This window comes from Equus przewalskii, chromosome X (genome assembly GCF_037783145.1).
Source record: "Equus przewalskii isolate Varuska chromosome X, EquPr2, whole genome shotgun sequence".
Taxonomy (NCBI): Eukaryota; Metazoa; Chordata; class Mammalia; order Perissodactyla; family Equidae; genus Equus; species Equus przewalskii.
This window is the reverse complement of record NC_091863.1, coordinates 19,435,189-19,450,697: the sequence shown is the minus strand read 5'-3', so window position 1 is coordinate 19,450,697 and position 15,509 is coordinate 19,435,189. Positions and strand designations below refer to the sequence as shown.

Sequence of the window (15,509 nt, the reverse complement as noted above, 5' to 3'; positions counted from 1 at the left end):
AGAGGGGCACGATGTTAGCTCAGGGCCAGGCTTCCTCAGCAAAAAGAGGAGGACTGGCAGTAGTTAGCTCAGGGCTAATCTTCCTCAAAAAAAAAAAATTAAAAAAGAGGGGTTTTCCAAATAAAGAATATTTGCAATATTGAAAAATGTATATATATATATATATAAACAGCTACTAAGTTTTATGAAAAGATGCCCAAATTCATGTGTAAAAGAAATGCAAATGAAAACCACACTGAGATGTCATTTCTCACATATCAGAGTGGCAAAAATTCAAAAGCTGGACAACATACTCTGTTGGTGAGGTCATGGGGTCTAAACAGACACTCATACACTGTTCATGGGAGCGTAAAATGGGACAACTCCTACGGCACTACCATAAAACTTCATGTGCATTTACTCTGAGCCAGCAATCCCACTTCTCGGGATCTTTCCCAAGGAAAACACCATATGCACAGAGTTATTCACTGCAGTATTATCTGTAACAGCTAATTATTGAAAATCTAATATCCATTCAAGGAAATGATTTGAATAAACCATGGTACATTCATACAATCAAATACTATGAAGCTACAGAGAAATAAGAAAGAAAGATCTCTATGTGCTGACAGGAAGTGATTTTCAGGATATCTTGTTAAGTGAAAAAACACAAAGTGCAAAAGTATAGAAAGTATCTTTTCTGTAAGAAAGAAAAGGAAATAAAACTACATATACATAATTCCATTCCTGGGTATATGCCCAAAAGAATTGAAAACAAGTGTTCCAACAAAAACTTGTACATGAATATTCATAGCAGCACTAGTCACCAATAACCAACAGGTGGAAACAACTCAAATGTCCATCAACTAATAAATGGATAAACGAAATGTGGTATATCCATGCAAAATAGTATTCAGCCCTAAAAATGAAGTACTGACTCATGCTACAATATGAATGAACCTTGAAAACATTATGCTAAGTGAAAGAAGCCAGACACAAATGATCACATATTACATGATTCCATTTATATGAAATACTCAAAATAGGCAAATCCAGAGACAGAAAGCTGATTGGTACCTGCCACAGGCTGAGGGAAGAGAGACTGAGGAATGACTGCTTAAGGAGTATGGGTTTCCATTTGGAGTGATAAAATGTTCTGGAACTAGATAATGATCATGGTTGCAAACACTGTTAATGTATTCAATGTCGCTAATGGTAAATTTTATGTTATGTGTATCTTACCAGAGTTTTTTTTAAAGTTATTTTTCATGTGCCTAAGACAGTGCAAAGGTTTGTAGAACATCTGTGGAAAATGTAAGACAGGAGAACTTAACTTTTTATTGCGATCACTTGGAGCAGATTGAAAACTGAATATAAGTAATGGTCAAAATGTTTAGTATATAAAATTCAAGTCGTACTAAAAAGTATCAAAAGAGAAGGTCAACAGAGGTTTGAATAGCAAGGAAGGCTTCGTGAAGGGGCTTTAATCTCACCATTGTAGGTTAGTAGGATTTAGATGGAAGGACAAAGAGAAACACAGAGAAAGAATAGGTGTCAACATTTGAGGCAGAATTCTCCCACAATTTTAGTGCTTCTGTTTTGATTTGTTTTATTCATTTGCCCACAGATTTCTGTTCATTGGGACTTAGTTGATATTTTTCAGTCTCTGTTTGAAAGCAACAGGCCAGAGATTGGATCTACACCATAAAGAGTTGACCTTTTACTTCTGGGCAAAACTCTTCAACTCCTTCTAAGTCTTTAAAGTGGATTGTAGAATTCTATTTCCCTTCCTAAGATCTTGGGGCCTTTTTGGGCTGCTCGTGAGGGATACTAGAACAGTGGAGTCTTGTGGGTAAATGGTGGCAAAGTGTAGAATAAAGATTTCTAAGATTAGCTCTCCTTCAGAATGTCAAATCATCCTCTTCACTGACGTATGACTAGGAAGAGATGATATGACGATTATGGAAACACAGAGATGGCTCACTTATTCAACAAATAGTTCATAATTTCTTTGTGCCTGCTACTGTGATCGGCACTGAGATGACCAGGACATGAGTCCTTTCCTCAAGAACCTCCCTATAGTTCAACCTCCTAATTTACAGCTGACAAAACTCGTGTCCAGATAGGTGATGGGACTCATTCAAGATACAGACAATTAACAACACAGCCAGGACTCTAATGCAGGCCTCCTCAGTTCAGGGAGATGAAAAAGCACATGGGCTTATTTCATTCTCTTCTTTACGGACTAAGAAAAACTAGGAAAACAAAATTAGCCACTCTGCTACCAAATGGTAGGTACCAGTGTGTAGAGTTCCTACATTACATAGGTTGGTAGAAACCAGGAAGATAGTTTACATATTCTAATTTCACTAGTGAATGAATAAATAAATAACATCCCACATGAAAAGAAAATAGACACAACCTTATTTTTTGTAAAAGGAAACACAGGGAGGATAATTAGAAACTAATAAAAATTATACCTATGGAGATGGGTAGAAATGAAGTAGGAAGCATAGGGATGAGAGTAAGATCCCATCTTACTCTCATGATAACTCCTGATATCGTTTTGATTTTGAATCATAAAAATGTTTTACAATATTCAAAAACTAAAATTAAAACAAAAGAATTTTGTGTGTATGAGGAAGATTGGCCCTGAGCTAACATTTGTGCCAATCTTCCTCTATTTTTGTATGTGGAACGCCGCCACAGCATGACTTGATGAGTGGTGTGTTGGTCCCGTGCCTGGGATCGAACCTGCAAACCCCAGGCTGCCGAAGTGCAACATGCGAATTTAACCACTAGGCCACTGGGCCAGCCTCTCAAAAAGATTTTTTAAAAACCTAAATTTGAATACAAACAAAAACCTGAACAAAAATAGAAAAAAAAGAACCTGTGTAGTAAACTGGTAAGATAGCACACAGAAAAAAATTACTTCACACACCTTCTGAACACAATACTCTCACTATACACCCTTAGCAGCAAATATGCCAAGAACAAATAAAACTGTAAACAAATTGTAAACTTTACTTAGAAAGGTTGTTGGTAGATGTATTGGTTTAGTAATTCTAAAATCTCAAACTATTTTGTAGTATATTTTAGAAGACAAGGGTTTTCACTGGCAATGAAGGTAGATAAAAATACAGAATTGAGGAAGATGAAGAAGAATCCTGTGGTGCTGGATTTGAATCACATGTATCAGTATGCATTCATGACATACATACATATATATATATATATATATATATATATAAAATCTCCTAGTTCACTTTAAGGGCCCAGAAACCATTACACCCCAGGAGCAATGAGTACATCCATCCCCCAGAACTGAATACCATTTTCCACTAAAAGGAACCATGATTCTTGGGAGAAATGGTTGATTCCAGGTCTGGGACAGGAATAATACAAGGAGAACCTGGAACATCTTGTTGGCCCACAAAGCAAGGAAATGCTCAAAGACTCATGGGATCATGTCAAAAGCACACAGGAGCCAGCTCAAAGGGGCTACTGCTGCCAAATCAGGGATAATCTGAACATCAAAAAGAAAAATCCTGATAAAGGATACTGAACTGTAACAGTAATTTTATTTATATCCATGAGTTTGAAGGGATAATTTTAAAAAGGAGAGAAAGTATCGTTGATAAATGCTGAAAGCATTAGGTGAAAGTTGGTAGGGAAAAGGGATATACACAGGGTCTCAAATTATCACCCCATATTTACATTAATTACAAAGGTGGAAAGGTAGCTTTACAAGGAAGAGATCTCACAAACATCATCTTAAGCAAAAGATCAAACTTAGTATCACCAATGACGGGACAGACTGACATTATGTGCCCCTAATATGATCAATGGAAAGGACACAACTTCATCTATACTGTATTTTTGCCAAAATATTTAACCTGACTCTAAGCATGAAGAAGCAATCAAGCAAATCATAGACTGCGGGACATTCAACAAAATAACCAGCCCAGTGCCTTAAAAAATGTCAATGTAATTAAAAACAAAAAGGCCAGAGGAGGCAGAGGAGGGATGGTGCTGTACTACACCAAATAAGACTACAGAGACATAAAAAGTAAAGTGGACTTTGAATTTTAAAAAATAGCTATAAAAGACATTATTGGGCTAACTGGGGAAATCTTAATATGGACACTATATTAGATAATATCATGAGAATGGTGTTGTGGCTAAGTAGACAAGTGTCCTTCTTCTCAGGAGGTCAGTACTGAAGCATGTAGAGGTGAACTAACACGGTGTCTACAACTTATTTCAGTAAGTTCACCAAAAATAAAGTCTTGGTCTGTGGTTGGGTTAAGGGAAGAGGGAGGAAAAAAAACAAATGTTGCAAAATGTTAACAAACTACAAATTAGGGTCCAGACTTTCTGAAAAAGGGTAAGACAGCACAGATTTTAGCTTTGTGGCTACATATGTCTCTCTTGAGTGCCTACATATTCCTCTTTGCATTTTCTTTTTTTTTAAAAAAAAATGCAAAAACCGTTCCTAGCTTGAGGGGTACATAGTAACAGGCCTGATTTCTTTCTAGGATAATGAAAATGTGAAACTGATTGTTGTGATGGCTGCACAATTCCTTAACTATACTAAACACCACTGAAATGTACACTCTAAATAGGTGAATTGTATGGGATGTGAATTATGTCTCAATAAAGCTGTTTAAAGATAAATGGGCTGCCGGGCCGGCTCCCTGGCTGAGTGGTTAAGTTCGCGTGCTCTGCTTTGGCGGCCCAGGGTTTCGCCAGTTCGGATCCTGGGCATGGAAATGGCACCGCTCATCAAGCCATGCTGAGGCAGCATTCCACATGCCACAACTAGAAGGACCCACAACTAAAATTACACAACTATGTACCCAAGGTGCTGTGGGAGGAAAAATTTTTTAAAAATTTGTAAATAAATAAATAAATGGGCTGCATTATTCATAATAGCCAAGATGTGGAAGCAACTCTAGTGCCCATCAACTGATGAACAGATAAAGAAGATGTGGTGTATACAATGGAATACCACTCAGCCATAAAAAAGACAAAATCCTGCCATTTGCGACAACACGGATGGACCTTGAGGGCATTATGCTAAGCAAAATAAGCCAGACAGAGAAAGACAAACACTATATGATTTCACTCATATGTGGAAGATAAACAAACACATGGATAAGAAGAACAGATCAGTGGTTACCAGAGGGGAAGGGGATGGGGGGAAGGAGAAAGGGGTAAGGAGCACGTATGTATGGTGACAGATAAAAACTAGAGTATTTGTAGTGAACACAATGCAGTCTGTACAGAAAGTGTTATAAAATAATGCATACCTGAAATTTACACAATGTTATAAGCCAATATGACCTCAATAAAATGGTTTAAATAGATAAATGAAAGGGCTATAAGTGGGCCAGTTTGCTGACCTGTGATCTGCCACTTGGTGGTAATAACAAACTAAACCAAAAAAACAAATACTAAAGAGAATTTTCCCTTCTCATTTTCCAAGAACTAAATCAGTCTTGTTTACTCAAAAAGACTTTTTGCCAATGATTGTGTAGCTAAGAAAATCTGACACACTCATTCATATCATTTTAAATTTCAATTAAACAGAGTTCTAAACCTTGTTATTGTACTGTACTATCATTAAAGAGCAAAAATTCTATGCACATTATTTCAGTAGGAACTAGAAGATATCACATTGTTGCAGTCCTCAAAATCAGCAAGTCAAAAATGACCACAGGACTGAAAATTCCAAAATAAGTAAAAGACCAAACTCTTTCGATAATAGGGACATGAAACTTCACTTTCTGGTGGTGTTTTTGCTTTTGACATTTAATTTTCTACATTAACTATGCTTCTCTCAATATCAGAACATATTCTATACCTAAAAACAATTGTAGTAGTCCTTTTCCCTTAAAGGAAACTGTGTCAAAATATCAAGTCATCTCAAATTTTAGATAATTCTTTAAATCTCAAAACAGTACTCTCCTGAAAACAAAATGTAGGTACCTTTCTCATGGGAATCAAGAGCATCGTCTTCAAGGTCATCATCAAAAATCTCTCGGCCATCCTCCACATAGCCGATACCATCTGCAGGAATAAAATTTAATATTGGGATCAAGTTTCTAAAAATGGCCAATAATATTTCAGCCATGACCAAAAAAAAAACAAACCTTTTATACCCACTCAGATGTTCTCCTGGCCTGTGCCATTTTTAAGTGCAGAAGAATCCTGTTCAAACAGGTGTCAGATGAAACAGAAAATCCACACAGCAGGTTTGCGGAGCCAAAAACAAAGGATATATATACGCCTATCTAGGTGAGCTAAGGGAAATGATGGGGCCCACAGGATCAAAGTTTGCCACAATAGGATGCTTTACAGTAGTTTTACTCTCTACCAGAAGAATAAACAGTAAAAGAATAAAGAATCACCAGAAGCCCAGAAAAGTACCTCAGTCTACAAGGAAAAACCGGCAATATAGCTGAGTCCAATTACAGAAGTAGAAACAAATCTAGTCGCAGGCACAGTCTACACCCCTCCCCGTGGTCACCACTCACATGCCCAAGAAGTCACACCCTACAAGGAACCAGTGAGCTTTCCACAAGTGGCGTAAGAACACCAGGACCAGCCTTTGCCTGGCGTTTTCCACTACCCAGGTTACTCTTCACACACATAGCTTCAAGTAATCCTCACAGCCATTCTGTGAGATAGCTAGTTTTCTTACCCCCACATCCTGTGGGGGTACTTCACAGGTATGTGGTTCCTCCTAATTCCTACAGTCATTCCCTGGAGGATTTATACTATATCCTGAGGTATGCGCCTGAATTCTCCAAAACGTCCCCAAATAAACTTTCTATTGTTCTGGCTCTGTACTCTCAAATAATGTATTTGAGGAAAATCCAAACCAAAGGTATGATCTTAACAGTGCCTTACATCTGCCCGTGCAAAGCAGCAACTCTACTGCAATGAGAATCTACTAAAAGCAACTAATAGAGTGCCTGGCAGGCAATTTCTTCCCACATACCGTCATCTACGATCCAGTCATCATCCTGGCGTGCCTGAACCAGCTTCGAATACTGTTCTTCATCAACTTCTTCATAAACACTTGTTAAGTCCTCAACCTGCCATCATAAAAGTTTGAGAAAGCTTCAAATGGAGTGAAAGTGTTAAACAATTCTGATGAAAAAATTGTCAAATTGAAAGTGGAATGGCAGCCTGAAGGAGTAGCTGCAACCAAATCGTGAGTTCTGACATTCAACACCACTACAGGGTTTTCCTTAAATAGACATCAATTAACTTAGTATTCTTTTTAGGTGGGTGTTAACATAAGATATTAAATGATTCCATTAGCATAATATACTTGTCACACCATCAATTACTCATCTACTTCATAAAAAACAAACTGAATTATAGCCAATTCTTCATTAGCTGCTTTGGGGATTCTTCACTTGCAATTTCTTGACTGGTTTCTCCTGTACTTAGCAAACCTGTAAGGCATGCCACCTCCCTCTCCACTAGCTGATGTTGCCCTGTGAACAGACGATAATGTTAGTAACTGTTCAATCAACCAAATATAATTTAAAAGGAGAATCTCCTCCATCCATGCCCCTCCACAAGTCAGCAAAACAAACACACTGTACATTCTACAGGTACACTAGAAATGGTTTTGGAGTGATCCCTGTTTGCATTACCACCGATCCCCTACCATTCTCAGGTCTTGAGACTGCAGACTTAAACGCTGACCTATCTGATGGGCAAGTCCAGAGGGAGGGGCAAGTCCTCCAACCACCCAAGCTGCCTGACTGCCAGAGGGCCAGAACACCACAAACTATTAGCAGGAAGAGAGCAGACGAGCTCGCCTCAGTTAAAGCAACAAACGGAACAGAAACACACCACCTTAGCCGCCACGGTGATGGGCCATCGACTTCCCAGATGAGAATTTGGTGGGCTGGTTAGCAAGAACTCATAGATCTCGGTTAAGAATTCCCTCTTCTCTGAGGGTTCTGCCTTTTAAGTGGGGGGTGGAGGAAACGACTAACTCCACCTGAAGAGCTAAGATCCTAAGGAAAAAAACACTTGGAGCAAGGCTCTGAGAGCCCTGTGGACAGAGCTGACTGGATTTCTGCCACACCTACAAGGCTTATATCAATTTGAGGATTAGGCTTCGTTTTTACCTCCTGCTTAATCTATTCTACAGGGATCACTGGCAAACACTGAGTTGGCTTTTCATCATTTGATAACAGAAACTACCTGCCCTACCAAATTAAGTTTTTGACAACCCAAACACAAACTGGTCCAATTAATATTACTACACTGACCAATTTTCTTTGGTGGGGGGGACCGACAAGATTATTTCTGTTGGTTGAAGTCTACCAGGCATACTTTGTCTCTTATTTAAGTAACTCACTTATATACTATCGAAAAGATACGAGAAAACTATTTTTAAAAGTCATTTTGACTCTATCTCCAAAAACACGGCTACTGCTCAGCATGAACTCTTAGAGCCACGCAATTAACATCAGTGATCAAAGGCAAATCAGTCACAGTGTGTCAACATCTGAAATGCCCCAGAGAACTCCTCTATAGAAGTACCTACATTAAAAATGCTTTACTCTTGCTTTGCTGTAATCCTTTTAGCAACCCTTTATGATCTGGCTGACTCACTTGACTTTGAATGAATGGTGCCAAATGACAAAAATCCTCTTCTACTTGCTTAATGGCCCAATATGGTATAGGCCATGGTTAAACATGCATATTTTGAAGCAAGACTGCCTGGGTTCAAATCAAGGCTCTGCCACTGTGACCTCAGACATCTCACCTACAAAATGCTGTCATTCACAGTATCTAATCGATATGGTTATTGGAAGGATTAAATAAATGAACGTATTTTAAAAGCACTTACAACAGTGTTAGCTAAGAAAGTACATTAGTTGCTGTTGTTCTTATTCGTTATTATTTTCTTGTATTAATTAATCGCTTTCTAGCCCTGAGGCAGTTAAGACACTCAGGGAGCACACTGAAGGTGAAGCTAGACAATGTTGTGCAGATGGTGGTTGCTGTCTGTTTGCCTGCAGGCCATGAACAGTGGGGAGAGGGAAATGGCCAAAAGGGCATCACATTCAATCTTACACACAGGACACAGCAAAAGTAAGGTCCCAGTCCCCATCGCCGCTCCCCTTGCAAATGAAATTAGGAAGAACAATTCTCTCCAAGAAGAAGCAGTGCTTAGCTATACAGCTCAATACCTTAAAAGCAAAAGCATCTCTAAGTTTACCCAACAAAGCCATGGAGCTTACCAGAGATGCAGTGTGCTCAATAAGGGAAAAAATATATATATAGCTACTTTCATTTCAAAATTTGAAAAGCATCTGTAAAGTGCCTTACAGGAACTTGGAGAGTTGAGTAATCTCCATAATCTGTAAATAGATCTCATGCCCACGCTTGTTCAACATTAAGAAATTACTATTACAACAAGCTTGAAATATATGCATCTCTCTAAAGTGACATAAGACTACCTACAGGCCATGAATTGGATGAAGCACAGGAGAAAAAAAAGAAAAATGGTTACTTACTTCATATTTATACTTCTCACCAGCTTTAGCCTTTTTCAGCCTTTCTAGAGCTTCCTGGCGCCCTTTCTTGGATTTCTTTTCTCGCCGGGATCGAGAAGCTACAAAACTCCCTGAATCTGACACAGCTGAAAAAAAGCCAAATTTACATGAGATGTTACAAAATTGTCAGCCACCTTCCCCCAAAAACAAAGGGACGTTTCTAGCCAATACTGATACACAATTTTAATATTATGCAAATGGTACTTTTCACAACGTAAATAGTTCACAAAGCTCCTGGGCGAATCTGCAGCTCCGGTGACTCTTCAGAAATGTTCTCTAAGATCCAGCTGAAACAACTGAAGCAACTGTTATCAAAAAGAGGAAAACTCTAAATCCAACTGATACCCCGTGGAGACACCAGAGAAGGGCGATTAGCCATTAATCCATAACTTTCCACTAGAAATGACAGGCCATAAGTAATCCTAAAACAATTCATTTTGTATTCTATTAATCAACATTTGAAAGACTGTAAGGAGCATCTGCTCTTTGCAAAGTACTAGGCGCTCTGAGAGACACAAAGATCAAAAGGACATGGTCCATGTACTCACAGAATTTACAATCTAAAACAGGAAATAAGTAGCAACTAACTCTAAAACAATCTTTAAAAGTAATACATGCCCTAACAGGTTCAGATAAATATCTGAAATTTCAAAGGAAGGCAAAATTGGGGGTAGGGAGAATTTAACAAAGATGGCTCTGAGGAGATTCTGTATTCCTTCACTGATTTCCGGGCCTCGCTTAGTTGGTTATGACAATATAGGATGATAGCAAAAAATTACAAAGATTAAAATGGGTTTTGTCAAAAATTACTGAAATATCAGAAGACCTCAGTGTTCATTCATTCAACTTTTGAATTATTCATGCTTTTGGTCATTATAAACTGACCACCTCACACACTTACTGAAAAGATTTCATCCACAGAATTAAGACTTTCATATACCCACTGATGGATAACCAAGTCAAGCAAAACAGTGCTGCCTGCCAGCCATGAACTTAGGCTCAGCACAATTGCCATCTATGTCTGTGAAAATGAGTATTTTATTGTATTTGGTGCTAATTATTTTATAAAAAGGAATATGCACAGAAAAGGAGAAAGTATTGATAAGAGGCACCCTAAAAGCTCCAACCCTGGAATGTTCATAACAACATTAAGCTGTTTGACTAAGTGTTTGACTGAAATAGAAGATGCAATTTAAAGAACATGTACCAAATGCTGGCAATAAAGTGTTGAAAACTATATCTTAAAGGTGAAGCATAATTAGAGATCTTATTTTTTTTCTAGCTTTCTGGAAATGGAATCTCTTTATAACATCTCAGTCTATTGTCTGACTTTCACATTTGACTTTTAAATCCATTTTCAGAAAGGCATTAAGTAAAAATTAAGGAATGCAGATACTTAATGATGACAGCCACAAAATCTTGGGTGTCACTCAAATGATTTCAAAAAATCATGAAGAGGCCCACATGAAAAGGTTTCAGAGATTACTGAACGTGACCACTGAGAGTGAAAAGTAGGCCTCAGTGGATCTCCTTCAAGACTCCCTTGACCCCCCTAGCAGATTATCCTGACAAAATTTAGAGGGCTTCAAATAGACGTACTCCACAGGCAACAACGTGCCACTCTACAGGGGTTGGGGTACAATTACAAAGACAGAGCTGCCTGTCCTCAAGGGGCTCACAGTCAAGTAAAGCAAAAGGACCCAAGGCTCCCATCATCATTTAAAGATGGTGCCATATAAGAGGTAAAAACACACTACTGAGGAAACAGAAAAGAGAGCTGTTAATTTTGCCTGGGAAATCAGGGAAGGCTTCACAGGGGAGGTTTCCAACACAGAGCCAGAAAGAATAGAATTTTTACATCAGGGTACAGGATAGAAAGTGGCTGGCCCCATGGCCAACTAGTTAAAGTTCTGGGTGCTCCACTTCAGCAGCCCAGGTTCGCAGATCCCAGGTGTGGACCTACTCCACTATAGCCATGCTGTGGAGGCATCCCACATACAAAGTAGAGGAAGACTGGCTCAGAGCTAATCTTCCTCAAGGAAAAAGAGAGAGGAGGATTGGCAACAGATGTTAACTCAGGGTGAATCTTCCTCACACTCACAAAAAATAAAAAAGTGGCACAAGCAGAGGAAAAGGCATGAGCCAAATTACAAAGAGATGAAAATGCAAGGTGCATTCAGAAACCGAGAGAAAGTTAGTGTGGAAGGTAAGTTTGACATGAGAGTGTAGAGTGAGTGGGAGAACAGGAGATTAGGGAGAAGCAGCACAACCTGGCTCTGCCACTTACTGGGTGACATGACACCACTGGTTAACCTCTCTGAGCTACAGAGGCCAGCTGTCTTCTTGTTTTCTAAGCTGCCCAGCATCTGAACCTGCTTGTGAAATTTCCCTCTTATAAGTCTTGATGGGATGCAGAGCACATGTCCCACTACAAAAGCTGAAAGGCAGATGCTCTTTCCCAGACACCCTTGCAGCTAGGGCATGGGCATGGGCATATAAATTGGCTCTACCAATTAAAAACACTTGCTCAGACCTTAAATCAGAAGCTAGTGTCACAAGGAAAGGGGGTGGGCTAAAGGAAGCTTCTAGAAATAGCAACAACTGCAGGAGGATTGAGTACCTGGGGCAGCAGCACCAAAAATGTCCCAAGGAACAAGCTATAACATCAAGTACTTGGCCGTAATTGGCAAGGACCTCCTCACTGGACCAGTTTTTTTTTTTTTTTTAAGATTTTATTTTTCCCTTTTCACCCCAAAGCCCCCCGGTACCTAGTTGTGTATTTTTAGTTGTGGGTCCTTCTAGATGTGGCATGTGGGACGCTGCCTCAGCATTGCTTGATGAGCGGTGCTGTGTCCGCGCCCAGGATCCAAACTGGTGAAACCCTGGGCCGCTGAAGGGGAGTGCGCCAACTTAACCACTCGGCCACGGGGCCAGCCCCCACTGGACCAGTTTTGTAGCACAATTTCAATCACTGCTCCTGGCTGAGCAGGCCCCAGACTGGCTCTTCAGCCCTCCTGGGGTTTCTGTGAACAACACAACATCCTTCTAATAAATTCCTTTTGTTTAGGGGCCCGCCCCGTGGCCGAGTGGTTAAGTTCGCGCACTCCCCTTCAGCGGCCCAGGGTTTCACCAGTTCGGATCCTGGGCATGAACACGGCACTACTCATCAAGCAATGCTGAAGCAGCATCCCACATGCCACATCTAGAAGGACCCACAACTAAAAATACCCAACTATGTACCAGGGGGCTTTGGGGAGAAAAAGGAAAAGTAAAATCTTTAGAAATTCCTTTTGTTTAAATCAGCTAGAGTTGGTTCCTGTAGCTTACACCTAAGGACTCCGAGGAATGCAGAGCCTCAGGGTCCAAATCCATGAAATGGGGAGAATCATGGTGGCTTCATAAAGTCGTTAAGGATTAAATGAAGATGCTTGGTTTACTTAGTACTCAGCAGTATAGGAGAAGCTCATTTAATGTTTGTGTGTAATGTGTATAGATGCCGAGTAGTCACATACACATGCACACATCTAGCAGCACCATGTGTCTAGTTTCCAGAAAGCAAAGCAGTTTTCTCAGGGAAGCCTCAATATAGCACTATATATGATTAGATGTTTACCACTCAACTCCATGAGGACAACAACTATGTCCAGCTTACCTACCACTGTAACACGAGAGTCTGGCAGGATGCCTATGCCAGGGAGGTACATAATAAATATTTGCTGAATGAACAAATAAATGAACCACTATACCTGCCTTTTTTTAAATCATTAAACTCTCCCTGATCCCTTTTCGTATATAATAAACAGCTAGTTACAGCCCTTTCAACTTTTCACTGCCATTCTCAAGGTACCCCACCTTCTAATACTTAAGGGGGGGAAAAAAGCCTCGATTTCCCTTTTTGGAATACGTCTCTAATACTGCATGTAGGTAAGTTAGCAAAAAAAGAATGAGCATAAAAAAATCCAGTTACAAAAGCTTAAATATTTGGTTCAAAATTACCATGTGGAGTACCCCCATTGTCCCCAAAAGCAGACAGACACTAGCCTGCAACAGCCTTTCAGGTAACACTTTCATTCTGCTCTAAAGGAAAAATTCCAGTCATAATTCCCCAGCAACTACTTAATCAACACCATGACTTAAGAGGAGTCTCAAGATTGCACAGTATCCTGCAAAGAGTGATTTCTTGATGTTCACAGATGACATACAGTTTTTAGGGTGAAGAAAGGGCTTGGTGGCAAATCACTGATGGAGGGCTGCAAAGACTGTTCACGTACTCACATCCTACATTCCACTTGTAATCCAGGCTAGTTGACTCTCAGAATAAATTGTCTTAAAAAATGAAAGGCTAGAAGAACAAATTGAAATCTGTGATTCACAACTAGGTGAATGCAAAGGAAGCTGATGAGGAAGCAAGCAAGTGCTCATTAATGGTGATGTATTTGAGTGACAGGAGATGTGATGCTCGAGCTAAGGAAGTGAAGCATCTGATTTTAAGTTAGAAGTTCACTGAAGTCACACTTTAGTTGAACACTGTTCAAAAATCAGAAATCAGACAAAGCCATTTACATTTTGGGGTTTTTTTGGAAATAAAAGATTACCACTGAAACCAGAATGAATGATATACAGGGCATTCGAAATGCTGCTGAACTGATGCATTTTTTCCAGAGACTTCACCAGAGATGACTAGATTGTGAACATTTTTTTTACTGCAGCACTTGACGAACTTTCCATAGAATTTGAAAGAAAAACTGTTAATGCATAAAGTAGAAACCCATTACCTAAAAAGACAAAACGCATTTCTATCTTCTGGCGACAGCACTTAGAGCTTTCTTTCCTGCTTAGTTACAATTTTCCCAGGAGTTTCTATCAAGCGGAGGGCGCACATCCGTTCTGTCCTAGCCCTCAAGTGGATACTTGGCGGGGCCAAGACTGTGTCCCACCGGGCCAGTCTCGATAAAGGTGTGCCCAGCACGTGGGACGCGACAAACCAAAAGAAATAAAAAGAAAAGCACGCTAGTGCGGAGCCCTGCAATGACAGAGGTGAGGCAGCCTCCCAAACAAAAAGCCCCGCCGGGGGGGTTGCTCGGGTTTGCCCGGTGCAAATGGCCCCGCCAGGAAGCCCAGTCCAACGCAGATGGATCCCAGCCTGCGACGACAGAGGTCCGCGCCCAAACAGCCCCGCGGGGCGACCCGAGCGCGCGGCTACCGAAGAAAAAATAAACAGAGACCCCCTCAGAGTCCCCACCACTCGCAGTCTGTCCACGGTCCCCGCATTCCCAACCCGGGACCCCGCGCGCGGGGTCATCCCTCACCGCTCGCCGCCAGCTCGCAGTCCTCGCCGTGTACGGGCGCCATGGTCCCGGAGTCTCCCAATTCCGCGCCAACCAGCCCGAAACTGGCGCGGGGGCCGAGACAGGCGCCAGGCTGAAAGCCAATCAGCGGCTCCGGAGGCTGCGGACTTCCGCCCGGAAGGCCACTGACGTGCCGCGCCGCGCCTCGCCCCGCCCCCAGCCTTCCCGCGGGCGCGCGTTTGGCGCCCTGTGATGACCCCTTAGGGAAAAGCTCCAGTGGAGGGGAGGCCTAAGAGAGCAGGAAAAAAAAGCGGTCGGGCGCTGGAAAAGTGCTGCCTGGAGACTCGCTGCGCAGGCGCATGCATGCCGATGGGAAAAGATTTGGGAGCTTTGGAGTAGGGGCTCTCTGGTTCTCAGAGATGATTTTCCGGGAAAAGAGACGCGGGCGGGCAGTAGGATGGGCGTGGTTGGACCGGTTTCCCCGGAGCCTGGGAAAGCGACTGCCTCCTGCTGCGCGCTTGCCTGATACTTTGCTTCTTAGAGTGTGAACACAGTCGCTGTGTGACTTATTTATATGTATGTATATATATATGTATATATGCCACCATTTAAAAGTACATGCCCCGTCTTAAGGAAATGACCAGAAGTA

General features: G+C 41.0%; 1 protein-coding gene across 18 annotated transcripts in view; it reads right to left on the bottom strand.

Annotated features, from left to right (window-relative positions):
• POLA1 (DNA polymerase alpha 1, catalytic subunit) overlaps positions 1–15,172 on the bottom strand; it is a 286,388-nt gene extending 271,216 nt beyond the window's left edge. For 6 of the 18 annotated variants that reach the window (XM_070606245.1, XM_070606260.1, XM_070606254.1 and 3 more), the window contains exons 1-4: positions 14,882–15,081; positions 9,534–9,658; positions 6,986–7,082; positions 5,971–6,051 (exon numbers count right to left, since the gene is read on the bottom strand). In XM_070606245.1, coding sequence (XP_070462346.1) covers positions 5,971–6,051; positions 6,986–7,082; positions 9,534–9,658; positions 14,882–14,924 — 346 coding nt within the window. In that variant the 5' untranslated portion in view covers positions 14,925–15,081. Of the gene's footprint in view, positions 1–5,970; positions 6,052–6,985; positions 7,083–9,533; positions 9,659–14,881 lie in introns of all 18 variants that reach the window. The other 12 variants (XM_070606247.1, XM_070606251.1, XM_070606246.1 and 9 more) reach the window with 5 other exon arrangements.
• Positions 15,173–15,509: the final 337 nt, after the last annotated feature.